Below are 20,180 nucleotides of genomic sequence, written 5' to 3' on the forward strand. Positions count from 1 at the left end.
GGGTAGACTGGGGCCTGGGGAAAGGGGGTGGGATGGGGCGGGGCCTTCCAACCAGGCAGTCTCCCAGCCCTAGCGGGTCCTTCCCTCCCTCTTTTGTGAGGGGGATGGGGATGGTTTAGGCCTGCCTTCTGTGGACCAGGGGGTGGACCCGGCCTGGCCAAGCCTGACCCACCAGGGCTGATGAGCTTGGCCTTGTGTGTTGCCTCATGGGTCACAGCAGGACTCTGAGGATGGTGGCCTGGTGGGAAGCCCTGGCTGGTCCTGTACTTCTCTAAACCTTCCAGTCACTCCTAGTGTGAAGTCCCTTCTTCACCCTCCCATCATTTGGGGACAATGCAAGGCAGAAGTGCAGGACCGGGACTAACCCCAGTCTGGGAACAGGGAGGCCACTCTGCTTTGAGTGGCTCAGCCAGTCCTCGAGGTGCTGCCTGCTGGATTCAGAGGCCACCTGCCATCGATGGCCCTTTTGGTGGCATCCATCCCCTTCTCCCCACCCCCAAGTTGACTCACTAGACAAGTATTTTCTCTTGATTGGGGGGTGGGGTGGAGACGCAGCAGGGATTTCAAAGATGAGCTCTTAGGAAGCCTGCCTGTTCTGAGCCCCACCCTCAGCCCCCCACTCTGAGGCTGAGACCCAGAGGGCCTTGGGTGGGGCCAAGAGGAGTTGCCATAGTGACAGGGTGCAGGGTGCCCGCCCTAACCACTTCCCCTGTGGTTAGCTTGGTGGCTGCCCGCCCTAGGCCCAGCAGCCCGTTAGGTGGCAAAGAGGGCGGGTTGGGCTCTGCTGAGGCAGCGGGAGTCGGAGACCCCACCCATGGCCTCTGCTACCCCATTTCTCATGCTGCTCCCTGGGTGCCTGACCCAGGCCCACTGACTCTGCCCTCCTTGGGCTGGGTAAAGGGGCCCCCAGAATGCCTTCTGCCTCTCATTGGCTGACAGGCCATTCCCGCTGGGCCCCAGTGAGTCAGGACCATGTGGCCCAATCAGCGGTTACACTGGGCTCCCAGACTGGCTCAATTCGGGGGAGAATGAGGGGCACTGAGGAAGTGGGGTTGGGGCTCGCACCCTCTACCCAAAGTGTGCTTGCCCAACGCTTCCACTTCCTTGCCTCATGACACCCACCTTGGGGGAGCAAGGAGTCGTATTTCCCAACTGCTCCACCCGCTTTCCTTCCTCTTCCCCTTCCTCAGCCCCAGCTCCCCCTCCCCTGCCAGCACCAAGCCAAAGGCCCTGACACCCAGGACCAATGGGGCCGCGCTATTCCTCCTGCTTGTTCCCTGGAGACCCCTGGAGATAGGCAGTGGGCTGTTTCTGGGGTAGCTGCAAAGCACTCACCCTACTCACTCCGGAGGCCTCCCCTGGCCCTGTCTGCTGCCTTCAGCTGTCATCAGCCCTTCTGGGCCCCCAGCAACACCCCCTCATTTTGCTGAATTGTTACCTCATGTCTACGGGTGTGTCCTCTTCCCCCAGAAGTGTCCTTCATCTCAGAAACTACCCACAGTCCCTCAGGGGTCCTGGGCAGAACCCACATCCCACCCTGCCCCACAGGGTCTTCCTTCCCTGGGGTCCCCTGTGCAGCCACACTCCGCACTGTCGCGGAGCCGCCTGACACGCACGCACGCACAGAGACACACTGCCACTCCTTTCCTCACAGACAGCAAGGCCATCGTGGACGGCAACCTGAAGCTCATCTTGGGCCTCATCTGGACCCTGATCCTGCACTACTCCATCTCCATGCCCATGTGGGATGAGGAGGAGGATGAGGAAGCCAAGAAGCAGACGCCCAAGCAGAGGCTCCTGGGCTGGATCCAGAACAAGCTGCCACAGCTGCCCATCACCAACTTCAGTCGGGACTGGCAGAGCGGAAGGGCCCTCGGTGCCCTTGTCGATAGTTGTGCCCCGGGTGAGGATTGTGGGAGTGGGGGTAGGGAGCTGAGGGCATCTGTGAGTGGGCCGAGGAGGCAGCCTGCAAGGCGGTCCGGTGGTCCCTAGGCTCATCTTTCCTTTCGTACCACAGGCCTGTGTCCTGACTGGGACTCCTGGGACGCCAGCAAGCCCGTGAACAACGCGCGGGAAGCCATGCAACAGGCCGACGACTGGCTGGGCATCCCTCAGGTATGACCGTGCCCGGGCTCCCAGGGCTGTCCGGGGACCACAGTCCCAGTGGGGAGAGGTGTCACATCCCAGGAACCTGAGGCGCGGAGGCCAAATGCCTCTTGTTTTCTACCTGCGACAGGTGATCACTCCAGAGGAGATCGTGGATCCCAATGTTGATGAACACTCTGTTATGACCTACCTGTCCCAGTTCCCCAAGGCCAAGCTGAAGCCAGGGGCTCCCCTGCGGCCCAAGCTGAACCCCAAGAAAGCCCGAGCCTATGGGCCAGGTGAGGGAGCCGGGCCGGGGGCGCTCCGGTGTGCTGACCTCTCTGCAGGATAGAGTCCTTTCTAAATTTGGAGGTCCCTGGGAGCCTTCAGAGATGTGGTGGCTAGGTTATTAAATGCTCTCCGAGAGTCAGACAGGAATGGGTTGGGGGCTGGTCAAAAATGACCACTTGTGACTAGCCATCAGCCCAAGGCAAGGCGGAGTGTGTTCGAGAAGCAAGGACCCCAGCTGCTTTACTGTAAATGGAGACGAAACCCAGCCAAGGTATCACACAGGAGCAAGGGCCCAGGCAAACCCAAGTGAGCGTTCCAGAAAACAGGCCCAGGCCTGTCTCCTAGCAAGAGCGCAGCTGGGGCCCAAGGCCAGGCTCCATGCGCCAGGGTTCACGCTGAACTGACTCACCCAGTTGAGAGCGTTGTTCCTGATGGGCACAGCAGGGAGGGGGCGCTGAGCCTGCGGGAGGAGATACTACCGAAGGGAGGGTGATGGGGCGGAGGGGTCAGGCAGTGGCTCTAACGGCCAGCCCGTGGCTTCCTCACCGTCCCCTGGCAGGCATCGAGCCCACGGGCAATATGGTGAAGAAGCGGGCAGAGTTTACCGTGGAGACCAGAAGTGCCGGCCAGGGAGAGGTGCTGGTTTACGTGGAGGACCCAGCTGGACACCAGGAGGAGGTAGGGCAGGCGGCGCGGGGCACTGCGGTCCCTCCATCGGGAGGAGCTGTTCTTAGCAGAGGCTCACGGGTTCCTTCTCACTACAGGCAAAGGTGACTGCTAATAACGACAAGAACCGTACCTTCTCTGTTTGGTATGTCCCCGAGGTGACGGGGACTCACAAGGTGAGCCCACAGCCCCTGGGGAGGCTGGTGGCAGGTGCAGCGGCTGCAGGGTCCCAACCCCACCTTCACAGCCTGCCTTTCTTGGAAACGACAGGTCACTGTGCTCTTCGCCGGCCAGCATATTGCCAAGAGCCCTTTCGAGGTATATGTGGACAAGTCCCAGGGTGACGCTAGCAAAGTGACTGCCCAGGGCCCCGGCCTGGAACCCAGCGGCAATATCGCCAATAAGACCACATACTTTGAGATCTTCACGGCAGGTGAGGGGAGGCTGCTGAGGCAGGCAGGTCTGGGGAGAGAGCTACTGTGGCCCAGGAGCAGCCCGGAGGCTCTAGGAGCTGAGCTGGTACCTTGTGGCAGGAGCTGGCACGGGCGAGGTGGAGGTCATGATCCAGGACCCTGCAGGACAGAAGGGCACCGTGGAACCTCAGCTGGAGGCACGGGGCGACAGCACCTATCGCTGTAGCTACCAGCCCACCATGGAGGGTGTCCATACGGTACACGTCACCTTCGCTGGTGTGCCCATCCCTCGAAGCCCCTACACTGTCACTGTTGGCCAAGGTAGGCTGGTCTCGGCCGCCCCGTGCTGGAGCCTCCCGCGGGAGGGGCAGCAGGGGTGGGTCCCACTCCAGCCCCGACCCACCCCAGTACCCTGGGTCTCTGTGCTTCCACTGTCTGGGTGCGCTCTCTTTCCTCCCCTGCTGGGGCCCTTCCGCCTCCTCCTCCTCTCGCCCCCTTCGTGTCTCTCTCTCTCTCTCTTTCTCTCTCTCTCTCTTCACGCTTTCACCTTTGGAAGAACTCGTCCAGCTGTCTAGAAACCTGCTGCTCTCTGCTCTGCCCGCAGGGTCAACGGTACTTGGATCTGTCTTCCTCTGGGAGGGGAGGGTTGGTGTGGAGCGGGTGGGAGGAGGCCACCACATCCTGGCTGGGGCTGTGGGTTCTGGGGTCACAGTCCCTTTCAGTTCTTTCTTGCATGTCCCTTGTTACCCCGTGGGGCCGAGTTCTGAGGGCCCCTGCCCCCATCCTGATGGCCCAGCCCTATGGGAGGCCAGGGAGGGGTCACCCAGAGCCAGCTTCCGGTGACTTAGCCAGCCCTGTGCCCACAGCATGTAACCCGGGTGCCTGCCGTGCCGTCGGCCGGGGCCTCCAGCCCAAGGGCGTGCGGGTGAAGGAGACTGCCGACTTCAAGGTGTACACAAAAGGCGCAGGCAGTGGGGAGCTGAAGGTTACTGTGAAGGGTCCCAGTAAGTTGGCCTGTGGCTAGGGTGGGCGATGGCAGCCCCAGGGCCGTTGCTGGGCAAGCCTAAGGTCCTCCCTTGTCTCTGGCAGAGGGTGAGGAGCGTGTGAAGCAGAAGGACCTGGGGGATGGCGTCTACGGCTTTGAATATTACCCCACGGCCCCTGGCACATACACTGTCACCATCACGTGGGGCGGCCAGAACATCGGGCGCAGGTGAGGCCCTTGGCAGTGTTCAGAGCCAAGGTGGTCCATTTCTCCCCTGCGCTGGGCTCAGGGTGGTGGCCCTCAACACTGCCCTGTGTGGCTCTTTCTCTGCAGTCCCTTCGAGGTGAAGGTGGGCACTGAGTGTGGCAATCAGAAAGTGCGGGCCTGGGGCCCCGGGCTGGAGGGTGGCGTCGTTGGCAAGTCAGCGGACTTCGTGGTGGAGGCCATTGGGGATGACGTAGGCACCCTGGGTAAGTTAGAGGCTGCAGGGTGGGCACTGGGGAGCAGAAGGGAGCAAGGGCTGGCCCCCCTCTTCCGGGCTCCAGGATACTGATGGAACTGGTGGCTGTTGTCAGGCTTCTCAGTGGAGGGCCCGTCGCAGGCCAAGATTGAATGTGATGACAAGGGCGATGGCTCTTGTGACGTGCGCTACTGGCCTCAGGAGGCTGGCGAGTATGCCGTGCACGTGCTCTGCAACAGCGAAGATATCCGCCTCAGCCCCTTCATGGCTGACATCCGCGAGGCTCCACAGGACTTCCACCCAGACAGGGTAAAGGGCATACGCGGCTGGCGGGGTTTTGGCCCCCCTTTACCTCTGCTTGGGGGCTGGGCTGGGAGGGGGTCCAGGCCCTGGGCAGGTATCTCCGACAGTGTGTTCCTCCCACCCTTGCGTCCTTGGTGGCCTGCACTCGGTCCCCTGAGATCTGGGTGACCCCTCATCAGGTGAAGGCACGTGGGCCTGGATTGGAGAAGACTGGCGTGGCCGTCAACAAGCCAGCAGAGTTCACAGTGGACGCCAAGCACGGCGGGAAGGCCCCTCTCCGGGTTCAAGTGCAGGTGTGGTGCCCACCCACGGCAGAGAGTCGGGGGGCGTAGGTGCCCAGACCTGGGCACTGACCAGTTGGCCACCTGCTTTCCAGGACAATGAGGGCTGCCCTGTGGAGGCAACAGTCAAGGACAATGGCAATGGCACTTACAGCTGCTCCTACGTGCCCAGGAAACCCGTGAAGCACACAGCCATGGTGTCCTGGGGAGGTGTCAGCATCCCCAACAGCCCTTTCCGGGTGAGCCGGTCCTCTGCTGCCCTTGACAGGCCTTTCCCATCTCCCTAGATAGAGTGCCTGTCCTGTTTTCATCCAGCTCTATTAGTTAGAACAATTACATACAGCTCGCCCATCGCAATGTACGGCTTGGCGCTTTTGAGTCCATTCAGAGTTGTGTAGCTTTCATCACAATTGAAGGTTAGGTCGTTTTTGTCATCCTAAACAGAAACCCCTCTACCCACCAAATCCCCCTCCACCAGCCCTAAGCAACCAGTGATCTGCTCTCTGGGTCTGGGCTTGCCTATTCTAGACATTGGCTAGAGATGGAATCGTGTGACATCTCGCATTTTGTGTCTGGCTGCTCGCACTCAACAAAATGTTTTCATCATGGTTCTTCGATATGGTCGCATGAACCAATACTCCTTGTCTTTTCATAGCTGAATGGTATTTTGTTGTATGGACAGACCACGTTTTTGATTTGTTTTGTTTTGATTTTATCCAGTCGTTCGTTGATGGGCCTTTGGGAATTTTTACCTCTTGGCTATTGTGAATAGTATCACTGAACATTTGAGTATAGGTGTGCAGACTTCTGAAGAGAGCCCACTTCTCTGGGTAGATAGATACTTAAGAGTGGAATTCTAACATCATACGGTCACACGTTTAGTCATTTGAGGAACCAGACCACTTCCCACTTCTGCAAGGTGGTTGTACCGTTTTGCATACCAGCTGGCAGTGGGGGAAGGGACCTCTCCTCCAGGCTGGTCATGCCCTTGTACTTCTGTCCTATGCAGGTGAATGTGGGAGCCGGCAGCCACCCAAACAAGGTCAAGGTGTATGGCCCAGGAGTGGCCAAGACAGGGCTCAAGGCTCATGAGCCCACCTACTTCACTGTGGACTGCACGGAGGCTGGCCAGGGTAAGGCCTTGCCTTGGGTGGGTGGGCGAGTGGGTGAGGCATCAACACGAGGTCCCAGCCTCTGCTCTCTCCCCTGCTGTAGGTGACGTCAGCATCGGCATCAAGTGCGCCCCTGGCGTGGTGGGCCCTGCCGAGGCCGACATTGACTTTGACATCATCCGAAATGACAATGACACCTTTACGGTCAAGTACACACCCCGCGGGGCCGGCAGCTATACCATCATGGTCCTCTTTGCTGACCAGGTGGGTACTGCCGCTCCTGGCCCCTAACACTGCTGGGCGTTGGGGTGCTGCTCTTCTCTTAGTCTTTCTCCTCCCACCCACTGCAGGCCACACCCACCAGCCCCATCCGGGTCAAGGTGGAGCCCTCCCATGATGCCAGCAAGGTGAAGGCCGAGGGCCCGGGCCTCAGCCGCACCGGTGAGGACCACTCTGTGGAGAGGTCAGGGGATCTCAAGATGGGGGGGGCAAAGTGCCCATACACGGTCGCTCTGTCTCCTCAGGTGTCGAGCTTGGCAAACCCACCCATTTCACGGTCAATGCCAAAGCTGCTGGCAAAGGCAAACTGGACGTTCAGTTCTCGGGGCTGGCCAAGGGGGATGCAGCGCGCGACGTGGACGTCATCGATCACCATGACAACACCTACACGGTCAAGTACACTCCTGTGCAGCAGGTAGCTACCTCACAGCCCGCAGCTGCACCCCTCCTGCACCCGCCAAGCCCGTGGGCCTCCTCGAGCAGTGGGCATAGAAGGCTGGGGGTGGGGAGGAGAGCCAGTGTCTCTCTGACCACCACCCCTAATGCCTAAGTGGGGAAGCCACAGGCCAGGGAGACCAAGGTCATGACCCAGGCCCTGCCATTCTGCACCCCTTCCAGGGCCCGGTGGGCATCAATGTCACTTATGGAGGGGATCCCATCCCTAAGAGCCCCTTCTCGGTGGGTGTGTCTCCAAGCCTGGACCTCAGCAAGATCAAGGTGTCTGGCCTTGGAGAGAGTAAGTAGTTAAGGCTCTTGTCATGTTCACTGAGGATGCCCCGGTGGTCACCTGGGCCTGGTGTCACAGGTCTCTCCCTTCTTTTGTCATCTCGATAGAGGTGGATGTTGGCAAAGACCAGGAGTTCACGGTCAAGTCGAAGGGTGCCGGCGGACAAGGCAAAGTGGCATCCAAGATCGTGGGCCCCTCAGGTGCCTCAGTGCCCTGCAAGGTGGAGCCGGGCCTGGGGGCTGACAACAGTGTCGTGCGCTTTGTGCCCCGCGAAGAGGGGCCCTATGAGGTTGAGGTGACCTATGATGGTGTGCCTGTGCCCGGCAGCCCCTTTCCTCTGGAAGCTGTGTCCCCCACCAAGCCTAGTAAGGTAATTGAGGTATGGGGGCTCCCCCATCTTTTCCAGACTTGCCATCACCCTTTATCATTTGTGTCCTTATGACTGATGGCCATGCCCAGGCCTGCTTGTGCCCGTCTGGTGGGGGAGGGAAGCCAGAACAAGAGGAGGTAGATGGATGGTCAGGCTGGGGGTCCAGGGCCAAGGGTCAGGGAGGTGACGTGGCTTCGGCTCCTGACCTGCGTCTCCTCCCTCAGGTGAAGGCATTTGGACCGGGGCTGCAGGGGGGCAGTGCAGGCTCCCCTGCCCGCTTCACCATTGACACCAAGGGCGCCGGCACAGGCGGCTTGGGCCTGACAGTGGAGGGCCCCTGTGAGGCCCAGCTTGAGTGCCTGGACAATGGGGATGGCACATGCTCCGTGTCCTATGTGCCCACCGAGCCCGGGGACTACAACATCAACATCCTCTTCGCTGACACCCACATTCCTGGCTCCCCATTCAAGGCCCACGTGGTTCCCTGCTTTGACGCGTCCAAGGTCAAGTGCTCAGGCCCTGGGCTGGAGCGGGCCACTGCCGGCGAGGCAGGCCAGTTCCACGTGGACTGCTCGAGCGCAGGCAGCGCAGAGCTGACCATTGAGATCCGCTCTGAGGCGGGGCTGCCAGCGGAGGTACACATCCAGGACCACGGCGATGGCACGCATACCATTACCTACATCCCCCTTTGCCCCGGGGCCTACACCGTCACCATCAAATATGGTGGCCAGCCTGTGCCCAACTTCCCCAGCAAGCTGCAGGTGGAGCCTGCAGTAGACACCTCAGGTGTCCAGTGCTATGGGCCTGGGATCGAGGGCCAAGGTGAGAGGCCCCACTGTGGGACACTGTGCGTCAGGGGGTAGCCAGGGTCCCCAGAGCTCCTGGAGCCCCATGCATCCTCCTTATTGTCCCCCTGCAGGTGTTTTCCGAGAGGCCACCACCGAGTTCAGTGTGGATGCCCGGGCTCTGACGAAAACTGGAGGGCCGCACGTCAAGGCTCGTGTGGCCAATCCCTCAGGCAACCTGACTGAGACCTACGTGCAGGACTGCGGTGACGGCACGTACAAAGTCGAGTACACACCTTATGAGGAAGGTATGTGCTGGGGCTCCCAAGGGATGGGGGGATGGGGCGGGGTGGCCTGGGTTCCTCTTTACCTGGCCTGCTGTCCTCCAGGACTCCACTCTGTGGACGTGACCTACGATGGCAGCCCTGTGCCCAGCAGCCCCTTCCAGGTGCCCGTGACCGAGGGCTGTGACCCCTCCCGAGTGCGTGTCCATGGGCCAGGCATCCAAAGTGGCACCACCAACAAGCCCAACAAGTTCACTGTGGAGACCAGGTGAGCAAGCGCCCAGGAGGCAGGGGTCACCTGTGATGGGCCTTGGAACCCCAGGCAATAACTAGCTGTCTGTTTGGACCAGGGGAGCTGGCACAGGGGGCCTAGGCCTGGCTGTAGAGGGCCCCTCTGAGGCCAAGATGTCTTGCATGGATAACAAGGATGGCAGCTGCTCGGTCGAGTACATCCCCTATGAGGCTGGTACTTACAGCCTTAATGTCACCTATGGTGGCCACCAAGTACCAGGTGAGGAGGCAGGTCGGCTGGGGCTGCACTGGGACCACCTGCTCGCCATCCACTCTGTTTCACACAGCTGCTGTCCCTCTGCATTCCCCTGTTCAGGCAGTCCTTTCAAGGTTCCTGTGCATGATGTGACAGACGCCTCCAAGGTCAAGTGCTCTGGGCCTGGCCTGAGCCCAGGCATGGTCCGCGCCAACCTCCCTCAGTCCTTCCAGGTGGACACGAGCAAGGCCGGTGTGGCCCCACTGCAGGTCAAAGTGCAGGGGCCCAAAGGTGAGTGTCCACATACCTGGGAGCCAGGGGTCTGGAAGACACGGTACTCTTTGAGGGGCCAGGGAAGGAGAACGGAGGCCCAGCACTCAAGAGGCTGGAGCGGTTGCGCAGGCCATTGGTGGAGGAGTCTAGGGTGGCAGGGGGACCAGAAGGACGTAGAAAAGATAGGACTTCAACACTGAGCACATGTGGCAGAAGGGAGAGAGGGCTTGGGGCCATTCCTGGGCATGGGCAAATGAGGTCTAAGCTTGGGGCGAGGGCTGGGTGCACGGCTGAGCTCCAGCTGTCCGATGTGGTGGGGTTGAGGGTCCAGGAGACTGGCTGAGATTCTGTTTTGGGGATGGGGACCAGGCCTGGTGGAACCAGTGGATGTGGTGGACAACGCCGATGGCACCCAGACTGTCAACTATGTGCCCAGCCGTGAAGGGCCATACAGCATCTCCGTGCTGTACGGGGAGGAGGAGGTGCCCCGCAGGTAAGAGGCGGTCCACTGCCTTGGGCGGCGGGGGGCGGGCTGGGCATTGAGAGGCTTCCTAACTGCTTATGACACGCTGGCCCAACCAACAGCCCCTTCAAGGTCAAGGTGCTGCCTACGCACGATGCCAGCAAGGTGAAGGCCAGCGGCCCTGGGCTCAATACCACTGGTGTGCCTGCCAGCCTGCCTGTGGAGTTCACCATTGATGCAAAGGACGCAGGGGAGGGCCTGCTGGCCGTCCAGATCACGGTGAGCTGGCTGCCTTGGTGGTGGTGGCTGCCTTGGTGGTGGTGGCTGCCTCGTTCTGCTGAACTGCCGATCCAGGCACGGGGAAGGCAAGGGAAGGGAGGGGCCCAGGCCTGAGCGATGTGTACAGTATGGGGCATGCAGCTGGGACAGCACAGGCCTCCTGCCTCTAGGGTGGTGGTGACAGGCACAGGCTTCCCTACCCACACACTCGCTTACTGCTGACAGTGAGCACGTTATCAAAGCCCTTAATCCCTCAACTTGCCCACTGGCAACATCCTCGTGGGCCAGGTATACGTATAGGACCCTGACATCTCCCGGGGTACTCCTAGTGCTGGGGCAGGCCCTGGGGTGGAGGATGGGAGTCGAGAGGTACTCATAGGGATAAAGCAGGATGGGTGCCGAGCTCCCTGACCCTGCCCGTTGACATTCGGGGGGCAGGAAGCGTTGGACATTTTGAGACTTCCCTGCTGGACGATGGCCGTGGGGAGATAAAGGACAGCGCTAGGTGCAGGCAGCCATTTTGGGCCATAGTGGTTGAGTGACTAGGAGCCTATCCCTGTAACAGTGGTGCTGGATGTCCCTTTGAGAGGGCTCGAGGTGATCCTGGGCCTGGCTAGGCTTAGGCCAACCACCTCTCCTGTGCTCTGCCACACAGGACCCTGAGGGCAAGCCCAAGAAGACACATATCCAAGACAACCACGACGGCACATACACGGTGGCCTACGTACCGGATGTGACGGGCCGCTACACCATCCTTATCAAGTATGGTGGTGATGAGATCCCTTTCTCTCCGTATCGCGTCCGTGCCGTGCCCACCGGGGATGCCAGCAAGTGCACGGTCACAGGTGAGCCCGCCCGCCATCGGCCATGGCGCTCAGCACGGGGCTTGGGTGTGCCTGTGTGCAAGGGCTCGCTGCTTGGGGCAGCGTGTGGGAGTGGGGGCCGCCCCCTTGAGTGACTCACCTGACCTTTCTCCTTGCTCTCTGCCCTCTCACCTCAGTGTCAATCGGAGGTCACGGGCTAGGTAAGCTGCTTGCTGGGGCCGCTCCCAACGCCCCTCCTGCCCAGAGGGCAGCTTCCTTTCCTCTTCCGTGCTGATTCCCAGGACAGTTCCAGCTGCAGCTCTTGGCAGGGACAGAGGGGGGCTGGAGGGTTAGAGCCCAGGGCGGCCTCCGGAGCTGAGCATGAGCGCTCCGGCCCTCCCCCTCTCTGGGCCTCCGTTTCCCCATCTGAGAAGTTGGGTTGCAGCTGAGAGCTTTGGGGTGAGGTGCATCCTGAGAGAGGCACCCCACTGGGGGGTCTGGGGATCTTGGCACCCCGGGGAAGCCCCAGAGGCGGGCAGCAGGCCCTTCCTTCTCGCTTCCTCCTTCCGTGTCAAGGGCTCCTGCATGGGCTAAGGGGACAAGGGGTCTCCCCCGACCAGCGGGAGTCCCCAGCCCTGGCCGGATCCACAGACCCTCATCCCCACCTCCCAGGGGCCTCTGCGTCCCGGGCTGGGGGAGGTGCAGCCTGCATGAGCGGGTGGGGCTGGCTGGTAGTGCAGAAGCACCAGCGTCGACTGCTTGGACGGCCAGCATGGCGGGGCCCGGCCCAGCCTCAGAGCCCCAAAGTGCACTCAGTGGCCCTCCCACCCTCCCCACCTCCTTCCTTCCCCCTATTCCTGCAGCAGTGACGTTATTCAGAGGGTCCCCAATCAGGCATGGAGGTTCTCCTACTCGGGCATGGGAGGGGAGAGCCAGCCCCAGCCAGAAACATCCATGAGGCGACAGCTACTTAGGAGGCTCTGAAGGCTGCAGGCCTGGGGTTTGGGTGAGGCAGCCAGGGTGAGAGTTAGGGTACCTAGGGTTTCACAGCCTGGGCTCAGTGGCTGTGTAGAGCAGGCCCTGGGACCTAAGACGACAGGCACGTGCACCTAAGGCAGTGGGGACAGGTCCTTGGGGACCAAACGCAAGGTCAGGCCTTGGTTAAGGGAGTGGTCAGTTTCCCTGGCCACTGCCTGCAGAACAGAGGCAGAGAGCCTCGCGGGGGGAGCTGAAGTCACTTTTAGGCCAGCCAAAGGGATGGCTGGGGCCAGGCTGGTGGCAATGTGGCTTGAAGGGGGCGCCAAATTGGGGGGTGTACTTTGAGGATGAAGCAGCCAAAACCTGCTGATGGGCTGGGCGGGAAAAGTGGGGATTTGAGGGGCAACCAATGAAGTCGGGGCCCAAACCACTAGCTACATGGTGGGTCCAGGTTCCCAGCAGGGGTGGACAGGTGTGGATGGGTATGAGGTGAGGCCTCCCAGGGCAGGATGGGTAGCAGGTGGCCGGGTCTAGAGCTCAGGAAAGCTGCGGAAGGCCAGCAGGAGCCCTCGGCCCCAGGGAAACTCGGTGGCAGGCTGGCTGGGGAGCCCCTTGAACTTAGCCCTGGAGCGGGTTCCGTGCTCCTGGTGGTTTGCCTGGTGGGGGGAGGGGGCAGCCTGCCTCTTGCTGCCAGGCCTCACAGCCTGCAACCCCCCGAGCCTCCACGGCTGAGCCCAGATCGTAACGTCACTGTCCCTCCCCTTTCCTCGGGCACTCTGGGGCCCTGGAGGCTGCTCAGCTGCTCTGCCCTTGCAACCTAGTGGCGGTGGCTGTGGCTTGGGCCTCCTTTTTCCCCCTTCCCTCTCGTTGCTGCCACTGCCTGTTCGCTGTGCTGCTAGGGCGCTAATCCCGCTGCCTCCCCGCTTCTCTGCTCCCAGCTCCCTGCGTGCTCCGGGCCGGGCCTGGCCGCCCCTCACCACAAGCCTCCGGTTGAGCAAACATTCTCAGTTGTCAGGAAACTCCAGTTTCACTTTCAGGCCTGGGGGGCGGGAGGCGAGTATCACGATCACCCACACTGCAGCAAGACTCCGCCTCACCGCGTCCGCACACAGCACTGGGGGCCGGGGCCAGGCCACAGGGGCGAAGGCAGCTGTGGGCTCAGCCAGAGCGCTGGCATTGGTCAGCGTGGTCCACGGCACCGGCTGAGGCTGAGTTGGCAGGGGAGGTGGCAGCAAACACTTGTGCCCTGATGGCAGCAGCGGCCCCACGGGCCTCCAGGCCCTTCCTTCCTCCCAGACACCTGGGCGCCACCCGTCGGGCATTTCCCACATTGGGGATACCCACGAGACAGGACTCCCTGGCTTGAGGTGGCTTGGGGGAACCTTTCCTGCCTTCTGAGAAACTACTCACCGTCCCAGCTTGGGGGTGGGGGCGGGAGGCCTGGCTGTGCTTGGTAGTAGCAGGAAAAGGCCTGGGCGGGCAGCAGGCGGATGGGAGCGGCCCGAATGCCACGCTCATGCCCCGGCCCCCCTCTGGGGACCCGCCCTGCCCCACCAGGTGCTGGCATCGGCCCCACCATCCAGATTGGGGAGGAGACAGTGATCACTGTGGACACCAAGGCGGCGGGCAAAGGCAAGGTGACTTGCACTGTGTGCACACCCGATGGCTCTGAGGTGGACGTGGACGTGGTCGAGAATGAGGATGGCACCTTCGACATCTTCTACACGGCCCCACAGCCGGGCAAATACGTCATCTGCGTGCGCTTTGGCGGCGAGCACGTGCCCAACAGCCCCTTCCAAGTGACGGTCAGGAGGGGCCAGGGGTGAGGGGTCTGGGTGGGGTCTGTCCTGTCCCCCTGGGGTTCCTCTGTGATGACAGAATCTCCAGCTCTTGTGCATTGCTCTGCAGGCTCTGGCTGGGGAACAGCCCACAGCACAGACCCCAGTGCGGCCTCAGCAGCTGGCCCCACCGTACACCTACGCCCAGGGTGGCCAGCAGACCTGGGTATGGCCTGGCCCACCTCCTCCTGGCTCACCTAGCTCTATGGGACATTTGGGGGCTGGCCAGCTGGGTTTCCCATGAGGCCCCATTCTGGCGCATGTACGGAGGGACCCCGGATCCTCTTGCTTAGGACTCCCTCCCCTCCTACAGCCCCTCACTTGAGCCCTCTGTCTCAACTGCAGGCACCGGAGAGACCCCTGGTAGGTGTTAATGGGCTGGATGTGACCAGCCTGAGGCCCTTCGACCTTGTCATCCCCTTCACCATCAAGAAGGGCGAGATCACTGGTGAGTAGGGGCAGGAAGGAGCTTGGGAGCCACAGAGAGCAGGGTGTGCCTACGGGCTGCCCTGACCCTGGCCCCGCTGCCCTGCAGGAGAAGTGCGCATGCCCTCGGGCAAGGTGGCGCAGCCAGCCATCACCGATAATAAGGACGGCACTGTGACTGTGCGCTACGCACCCAGCGAAGCCGGCCTACACGAGATGGACATCCGCTATGACAATATGCACATCCCAGGTGTGTCCCCACAGCATTCCACCACTGCCTGAGAGACCTGGGCTGAGGGGAGGACTGGGACTGGGGACGACACAAGGTCCCAATTACACATGGTTGTTCTTCTGGCCTCAGGAAGCCCCCTGCAATTCTATGTGGATTACGTCAACTGCGGCCATGTCACTGCTTACGGGCCTGGCCTCACCCACGGAGTAGTGAACAAGCCTGCTGTCTTCACTGTCAACACCAAGGACGCGGGAGAGGGTGAGTGGCAGCTCTAGTCCTGACCCGCCTGTTTGCCGTGGGATACCCTCATCTTGCAGAGAGCTGGACACAGGAGAGACACCCCCTGAATGGGGCCCCCTGCCTTGCCACCCTTACATCTGCTTGCCTGTTGGGGCTTTTCCTCATCGATGCAGTGTCCCTGAATGCAGTCTCAACCCTCACCCATGACTCTCTCCAGGGGGCTTGTCCCTGGCCATCGAGGGCCCATCCAAAGCAGAAATCAGCTGCACTGACAACCAGGATGGGACGTGTAGCGTCTCCTACCTGCCTGTGCTTCCTGGTGACTACAGCATCCTGGTCAAGTACAACGAGCAGCACATTCCAGGCAGCCCCTTCACCGCCAGGGTCACAGGTGAGTGCCACCGGGAATAGCGTCAGAAGGAGGCAGGTGGCAGGGCGGGCGCAGTCTTCCTTTGCGCCTAGATACCCAGTGACTGTCTCCCGCCAGGTGACGACTCGATGCGCATGTCCCACCTGAAGGTGGGCTCTGCTGCCGACATCCCCATCAACATCTCTGAGACGGACCTCAGTCTGCTGACAGCCACGGTGGTACCGCCCTCGGGCCGGGAGGAGCCCTGTCTGCTAAAGCGGCTGCGCAATGGCCATGTGGGTAAGAGGCCAAGGGGCAGGGCCTTCTGGAAAGGAGGGAGTGGGAGACCTTCCTTTCCCTGGCTGACAGCCCTGCCCTGTGCCCAGGGATCTCGTTCGTGCCCAAGGAGACAGGGGAGCACCTAGTGCATGTGAAGAAGAGCGGCCAGCACGTGGCCAGCAGCCCCATCCCAGTGGTGATCAGCCAGTCGGAGATTGGGGACGCCAGCCGTGTGCGGGTCTCAGGCCAGGGCCTCCACGAAGGCCATACCTTCGAGCCTGCAGAGTTTATCATCGACACCCGTGATGCAGGTAAGCGGCGGTAGCCTGCCAGCCAGAGTGAAACCACTGTGCTTGGCTTCCTGGCTCAGGGGTGTCTCTCCCACAGGCTATGGCGGGCTCAGCCTGTCCATTGAGGGTCCTAGTAAGGTAGACATCAACACAGAGGACCTGGAGGATGGTACGTGCAGGGTCACCTACTGCCCCACGGAGCCTGGAAACTACATCATCAACATCAAGTTCGCTGACCAGCACGTGCCTGGTGAGTGCAGCACATAGTCACCTCTCTCTCTTTTCTGCGACCCTCCTTGCCGCACCCCAAGACCGGAACGTAACCTGTGTGGGGCATGGGCTGTGCTTCCTTTCTGCAGGCAGCCCCTTCTCTGTGAAGGTGACAGGCGAGGGCCGGGTGAAAGAGAGCATCACACGCAGGCGACGGGCTCCTTCGGTGGCCAACGTTGGCAGTCATTGTGACCTCAGCCTAAAGATCCCCGGTAGGAGCTGTAGGGAATCGTGGAGGAGTTCTGGTGGCCCCCAGCAGAAGGTTGGAGCCTAGAGCTCCTGCTCACCAGACTGTCCCCTCCCTGCAGAAATCAGCATCCAGGACATGACAGCCCAGGTGACCAGCCCATCAGGCAAGACCCATGAGGCTGAGATTGTGGAAGGGGAGAACCACACGTACTGCATCCGCTTTGTGCCTGCTGAGATGGGCATGCACACAGTCAGCGTCAAGTACAAGGGCCAGCATGTGCCTGGGAGCCCCTTCCAGTTCACCGTGGGGCCCCTAGGGGAAGGGGGAGCCCACAAGGTCCGCGCCGGGGGCCCTGGCCTGGAGCGGGCTGAAGCCGGAGTGCCAGGTAGGCCTGCTTCCTGAGAGGCTCTTGCTCTCCTGAGCAGGGTAGGGGGATGGAGGAAGATCAGCTGTGCTCGGAGGGGGCCGAGGCCGGGCTTGCAGCCCCCCATGAGGACACACTGCTTTCCCACAGCGGAATTCAGCATTTGGACCAGGGAAGCTGGTGCTGGGGGCCTGGCCATTGCTGTCGAGGGCCCCAGCAAGGCTGAGATCTCCTTCGAGGACCGCAAGGATGGCTCCTGTGGCGTGGCCTATGTGGTCCAGGAGCCAGGTACTGAGCACCTAGCTGGGGGCAGGGGAAGTGGCACCTTGGTGCGGGTGTTGGTGCAGGTCTACGGAGACAACCCTGCCCAGCTCCCCCCTCCACCTTGCAAACCCGGGGCTACCCAGGCTGTTTGTGGGAGGTGGGAGGCTAGAACACTGACAAGCGGGGGCCTCCCAGCATGCCTTCTGTGCTCTCTCCTGCCCAGGTGACTACGAGGTCTCAGTCAAGTTCAACGAGGAACACATCCCCGACAGCCCCTTCGTGGTTCCTGTGGCTTCTCCGTCTGGCGACGCCCGCCGCCTTACTGTTTCTAGTCTTCAGGTGAGGCACTGAGAGAAACCGCCCGCCTGGGGCTCCTGGGCCCGGCCAGACCAGAGCCGTGCACAGAGCAGGCCTCGACCCTGTGTCGAGTGACCCGCCCAGCCCAGCTCAGGGCGTCGGGCCTCTGCTCTGGCCGGGTACAGCCCACGCTTGGGGTTGGCAGGAAGCACCCCTGCCCGCCGCGTGGAGTTTTTCTCGTGTCTCAGGTCTAAAGGCTTTGAACAGAGAAGCCTGTGCCCTTTGAGCACCAGGGCTGAGGTTTAAAGAGGGACAGCCTACAAGGGCTGAGTGCTGCCCGCAGGGCGGGGCCGCCCTCCCTTCATGCTGCCCCGGTGTGTGACTGCAGAGCATGGATGTCTGGGGGTGGGGGCGTGTGCCTGTTGCTTACTGCCCCTCGAGAATCAATGGCTCTCCCTCTTTAAACCATGTTGGACGCCAGATGGGTAAGTGCAATCCTGTGGGCCTCCTGCTTCTGGGGCCCTGCCCTCCTTCCCCCCAGCTGCCCCGTCTAACCACGTCTGCTGTGCTTCCAGGAGTCAGGGCTAAAGGTCAACCAGCCAGCCTCTTTTGCAGTCAGCCTGAATGGGGCCAAGGGGGCGATCGATGCCAAGGTGCACAGCCCCTCGGGAGCCCTGGAGGAGTGCTATGTCACAGAGATCGACCAAGGTGAGGCTCTGTCCCTACCCGGCCACCCAGCCATCTGCCCTGGCCCTGCTGAGAGCAGCAGGCCTGCCCAGCTGGCTGGAAGCAGGCCGAGAGTACAAAAGGAAGGTACAGATTCTGTAGGCAGCCGAGACAGGGTGCACACACCTGGGCTCCGTCAGCCAGGCAACCCTGCCGCTACTCGTGACCCACACACCCTTGGGAATCTGGCTCAGCGGCCGCGACTGCAGGCAGCGCGATGCAGTCTTCTGAGTCTGGCCAAGGGGATGCCTGGCCCTTTAAGCCAGGGCGTGGCACTTGCAGGCAGGCCTGGGGCAGCCCCGGGGGTAGGAGAGGGTGAGAGCAGCTGCTGGGCCACGTTTCACTAGTCTCACAACCTAGTGCTGCCCCTTCCCAGCTGCGGGACCTCGAGCAAGTTCCTGCCTGCCTCTGAGCCCCAGTTAACATGCCGGGAACGTGGCGTTCGTGGTAACCTTTCTAAAGAGGCAGTGAGGCGCGTGCTTTGCTTGCAAACGATTTCAGTCCAAATGAGCCACGATAGCAGGCTGCTTGGGCGTCTAAGGCTTCACCCCTCAGGTTTTAGGAGGTCTGTGCTCTGGGGGGTGTGGGTGCCCGGCATGGTTTGTGGAAGAAGCAGGGTGGGCCTCGTGGGCTGGCTTGACTCAGGCTGGCGGGCAAGGGAAGCAGATGCCACTTGCTTGCTTTTGGAAGAGGGACCCCAGGTCCACAGCACGCCCCTCTGCTCCTTAGATAAGTATGCGGTGCGCTTTATCCCACGGGAGAATGGCATCTACCTGATTGATGTCAAGTTCAATGGCACCCACATCCCTGGAAGCCCCTTCAAGATCCGAGTCGGGGAGCCTGGGCATGGAGGGGACCCAGGTCTGGTGTCTGCCTATGGAGCCGGCCTGGAAGGCGGTGTCACAGGTAGGTCAGTGGGTATAGCTTCCACAGCTGCTAGGGCCCTTCCTCTAAGCTCTCGGTGACAACCCAAGGCACACAGAAGTGACAGCTATGCTGGGAGTTAGGAAATGGGGCAGGGGGTAGGGAAATGGGCCAGGCCAGCTCTGCCCGACCTCTGTGCCCACAGGGAGCCCAGCTGAGTTTATCGTGAACACAAGCAATGCGGGAGCTGGTGCCCTGTCAGTGACCATCGATGGGCCCTCCAAGGTGAAGATGGATTGCCAGGAGTGCCCTGAGGGCTACCGTGTCACCTATACTCCCATGGCACCTGGCAGCTACCTCATCTCCATCAAGTATGGCGGCCCCTACCACATTGGGGGCAGCCCCTTCAAGGCCAAGGTCACAGGTGAGCCTCACACCAGACTGCTAGTGCCCAGTCCAATACCTGGCACCCTGGCCGCCTCTTAGCCTGACCTGCTCCACCCTGCAGGTCCCCGTCTTGTCAGCAACCACAGCCTCCACGAGACATCGTCAGTGTTTGTAGACTCTCTGACCAAGACTGCCAGTGCTCCCCAGCATGCCACCCCAGGCCCAGGTCCCACCGATGCCAGCAAGGTGCTGGCCAAGGGCCTGGGGCTGAGCAAGGCCTACGCGGGCCAGAAGAGCAGCTTCACAGTGGACTGCAGCAAAGCAGGTGGGTGCCTAGGACACGGGAGGGGCTGGAGGGTTGGGAATGTTTTCGGGAGTGTGGCTGTCACTTCTCATCTGGGCCCCCCTGCCCTCTCTACCCTTCAGGAAAGTATCTTGGAGGAGCTGGGGGTTCCTCTGCTGGCCCCAGGGGTCAGGAATGCTGGCAATTCTTTAGGAAGGGGTGTCACCCTGGAACAGGCGAAGGGGTCAGAGTAGGCTACCGGATACGAAGAGGAAGGGGGGGTCAGTATGGTTACAGTGGAGAACAGGGGATTTGGAGCCTGGGACTGAGGCCTGATCCTTCCCCAGGCAACAACATGCTGCTGGTGGGGGTACATGGCCCCCGGACACCCTGCGAGGAGATCCTGGTCAAGCACGTAGGCAGCCGGCTCTACAGTGTCTCCTACCTGCTCAAGGACAAGGGGGAGTACACGCTGGTGGTCAAGTGGGGCGATGAGCACATCCCGGGCAGCCCCTACCGTGTCCTGGTGCCCTGAGCTCTGTGCCCGTGCCAGCGGC

General features: G+C 61.5%; 1 protein-coding gene across 2 annotated transcripts in view; it reads left to right on the top strand.

The window, feature by feature from the left end:
• The window catches only part of FLNA (filamin A), a 22,068-nt gene extending 1,894 nt beyond the window's left edge, over positions 1-20,174 (top strand). The window contains exons 2-47 of one of the 2 annotated variants that reach the window (XM_006915300.1): positions 1,655-1,903; positions 2,018-2,115; positions 2,237-2,384; positions 2,936-3,054; positions 3,141-3,218; positions 3,313-3,475; positions 3,576-3,776; positions 4,322-4,459; positions 4,545-4,668; positions 4,774-4,910; positions 5,016-5,209; positions 5,383-5,496; positions 5,580-5,723; positions 6,494-6,617; positions 6,700-6,860; positions 6,947-7,037; positions 7,121-7,290; positions 7,494-7,611; positions 7,710-7,972; positions 8,197-8,794; positions 8,892-9,065; positions 9,147-9,309; positions 9,392-9,552; positions 9,649-9,819; positions 10,171-10,294; positions 10,387-10,543; positions 11,199-11,388; positions 11,544-11,567; positions 13,882-14,129; positions 14,233-14,328; positions 14,508-14,610; positions 14,698-14,838; positions 14,950-15,078; positions 15,278-15,451; positions 15,548-15,709; positions 15,796-15,999; positions 16,076-16,228; positions 16,338-16,460; positions 16,557-16,823; positions 16,953-17,090; positions 17,290-17,405; positions 17,939-18,071; positions 18,819-18,995; positions 19,159-19,377; positions 19,462-19,665; positions 19,971-20,174. In XM_006915300.1, the coding sequence (XP_006915362.1) occupies positions 1,655-1,903; positions 2,018-2,115; positions 2,237-2,384; positions 2,936-3,054; positions 3,141-3,218; positions 3,313-3,475; positions 3,576-3,776; positions 4,322-4,459; positions 4,545-4,668; positions 4,774-4,910; positions 5,016-5,209; positions 5,383-5,496; positions 5,580-5,723; positions 6,494-6,617; positions 6,700-6,860; positions 6,947-7,037; positions 7,121-7,290; positions 7,494-7,611; positions 7,710-7,972; positions 8,197-8,794; positions 8,892-9,065; positions 9,147-9,309; positions 9,392-9,552; positions 9,649-9,819; positions 10,171-10,294; positions 10,387-10,543; positions 11,199-11,388; positions 11,544-11,567; positions 13,882-14,129; positions 14,233-14,328; positions 14,508-14,610; positions 14,698-14,838; positions 14,950-15,078; positions 15,278-15,451; positions 15,548-15,709; positions 15,796-15,999; positions 16,076-16,228; positions 16,338-16,460; positions 16,557-16,823; positions 16,953-17,090; positions 17,290-17,405; positions 17,939-18,071; positions 18,819-18,995; positions 19,159-19,377; positions 19,462-19,665; positions 19,971-20,158 (7,571 nt within the window). In that variant the 3' untranslated portion in view covers positions 20,159-20,174. The remainder of the gene's footprint in view (positions 1-1,654; positions 1,904-2,017; positions 2,116-2,236; positions 2,385-2,935; positions 3,055-3,140; positions 3,219-3,312; positions 3,476-3,575; positions 3,777-4,321; positions 4,460-4,544; positions 4,669-4,773; positions 4,911-5,015; positions 5,210-5,382; positions 5,497-5,579; positions 5,724-6,493; positions 6,618-6,699; positions 6,861-6,946; positions 7,038-7,120; positions 7,291-7,493; positions 7,612-7,709; positions 7,973-8,196; positions 8,795-8,891; positions 9,066-9,146; positions 9,310-9,391; positions 9,553-9,648; positions 9,820-10,170; positions 10,295-10,386; positions 10,544-11,198; positions 11,389-11,543; positions 11,568-13,881; positions 14,130-14,232; positions 14,329-14,507; positions 14,611-14,697; positions 14,839-14,949; positions 15,079-15,277; positions 15,452-15,547; positions 15,710-15,795; positions 16,000-16,075; positions 16,229-16,337; positions 16,461-16,556; positions 16,824-16,952; positions 17,091-17,289; positions 17,406-17,938; positions 18,072-18,818; positions 18,996-19,158; positions 19,378-19,461; positions 19,666-19,970) is intronic. The other variant, XM_006915301.1, reaches the window with a different exon arrangement.
• The last annotated feature ends 6 nt before the right edge of the window (positions 20,175-20,180 follow it).

Source organism: Pteropus alecto, unplaced genomic scaffold (assembly GCF_000325575.1).
Source record: "Pteropus alecto unplaced genomic scaffold, ASM32557v1 scaffold396, whole genome shotgun sequence".
Classification (NCBI taxonomy): domain Eukaryota; kingdom Metazoa; phylum Chordata; class Mammalia; order Chiroptera; family Pteropodidae; genus Pteropus; species Pteropus alecto.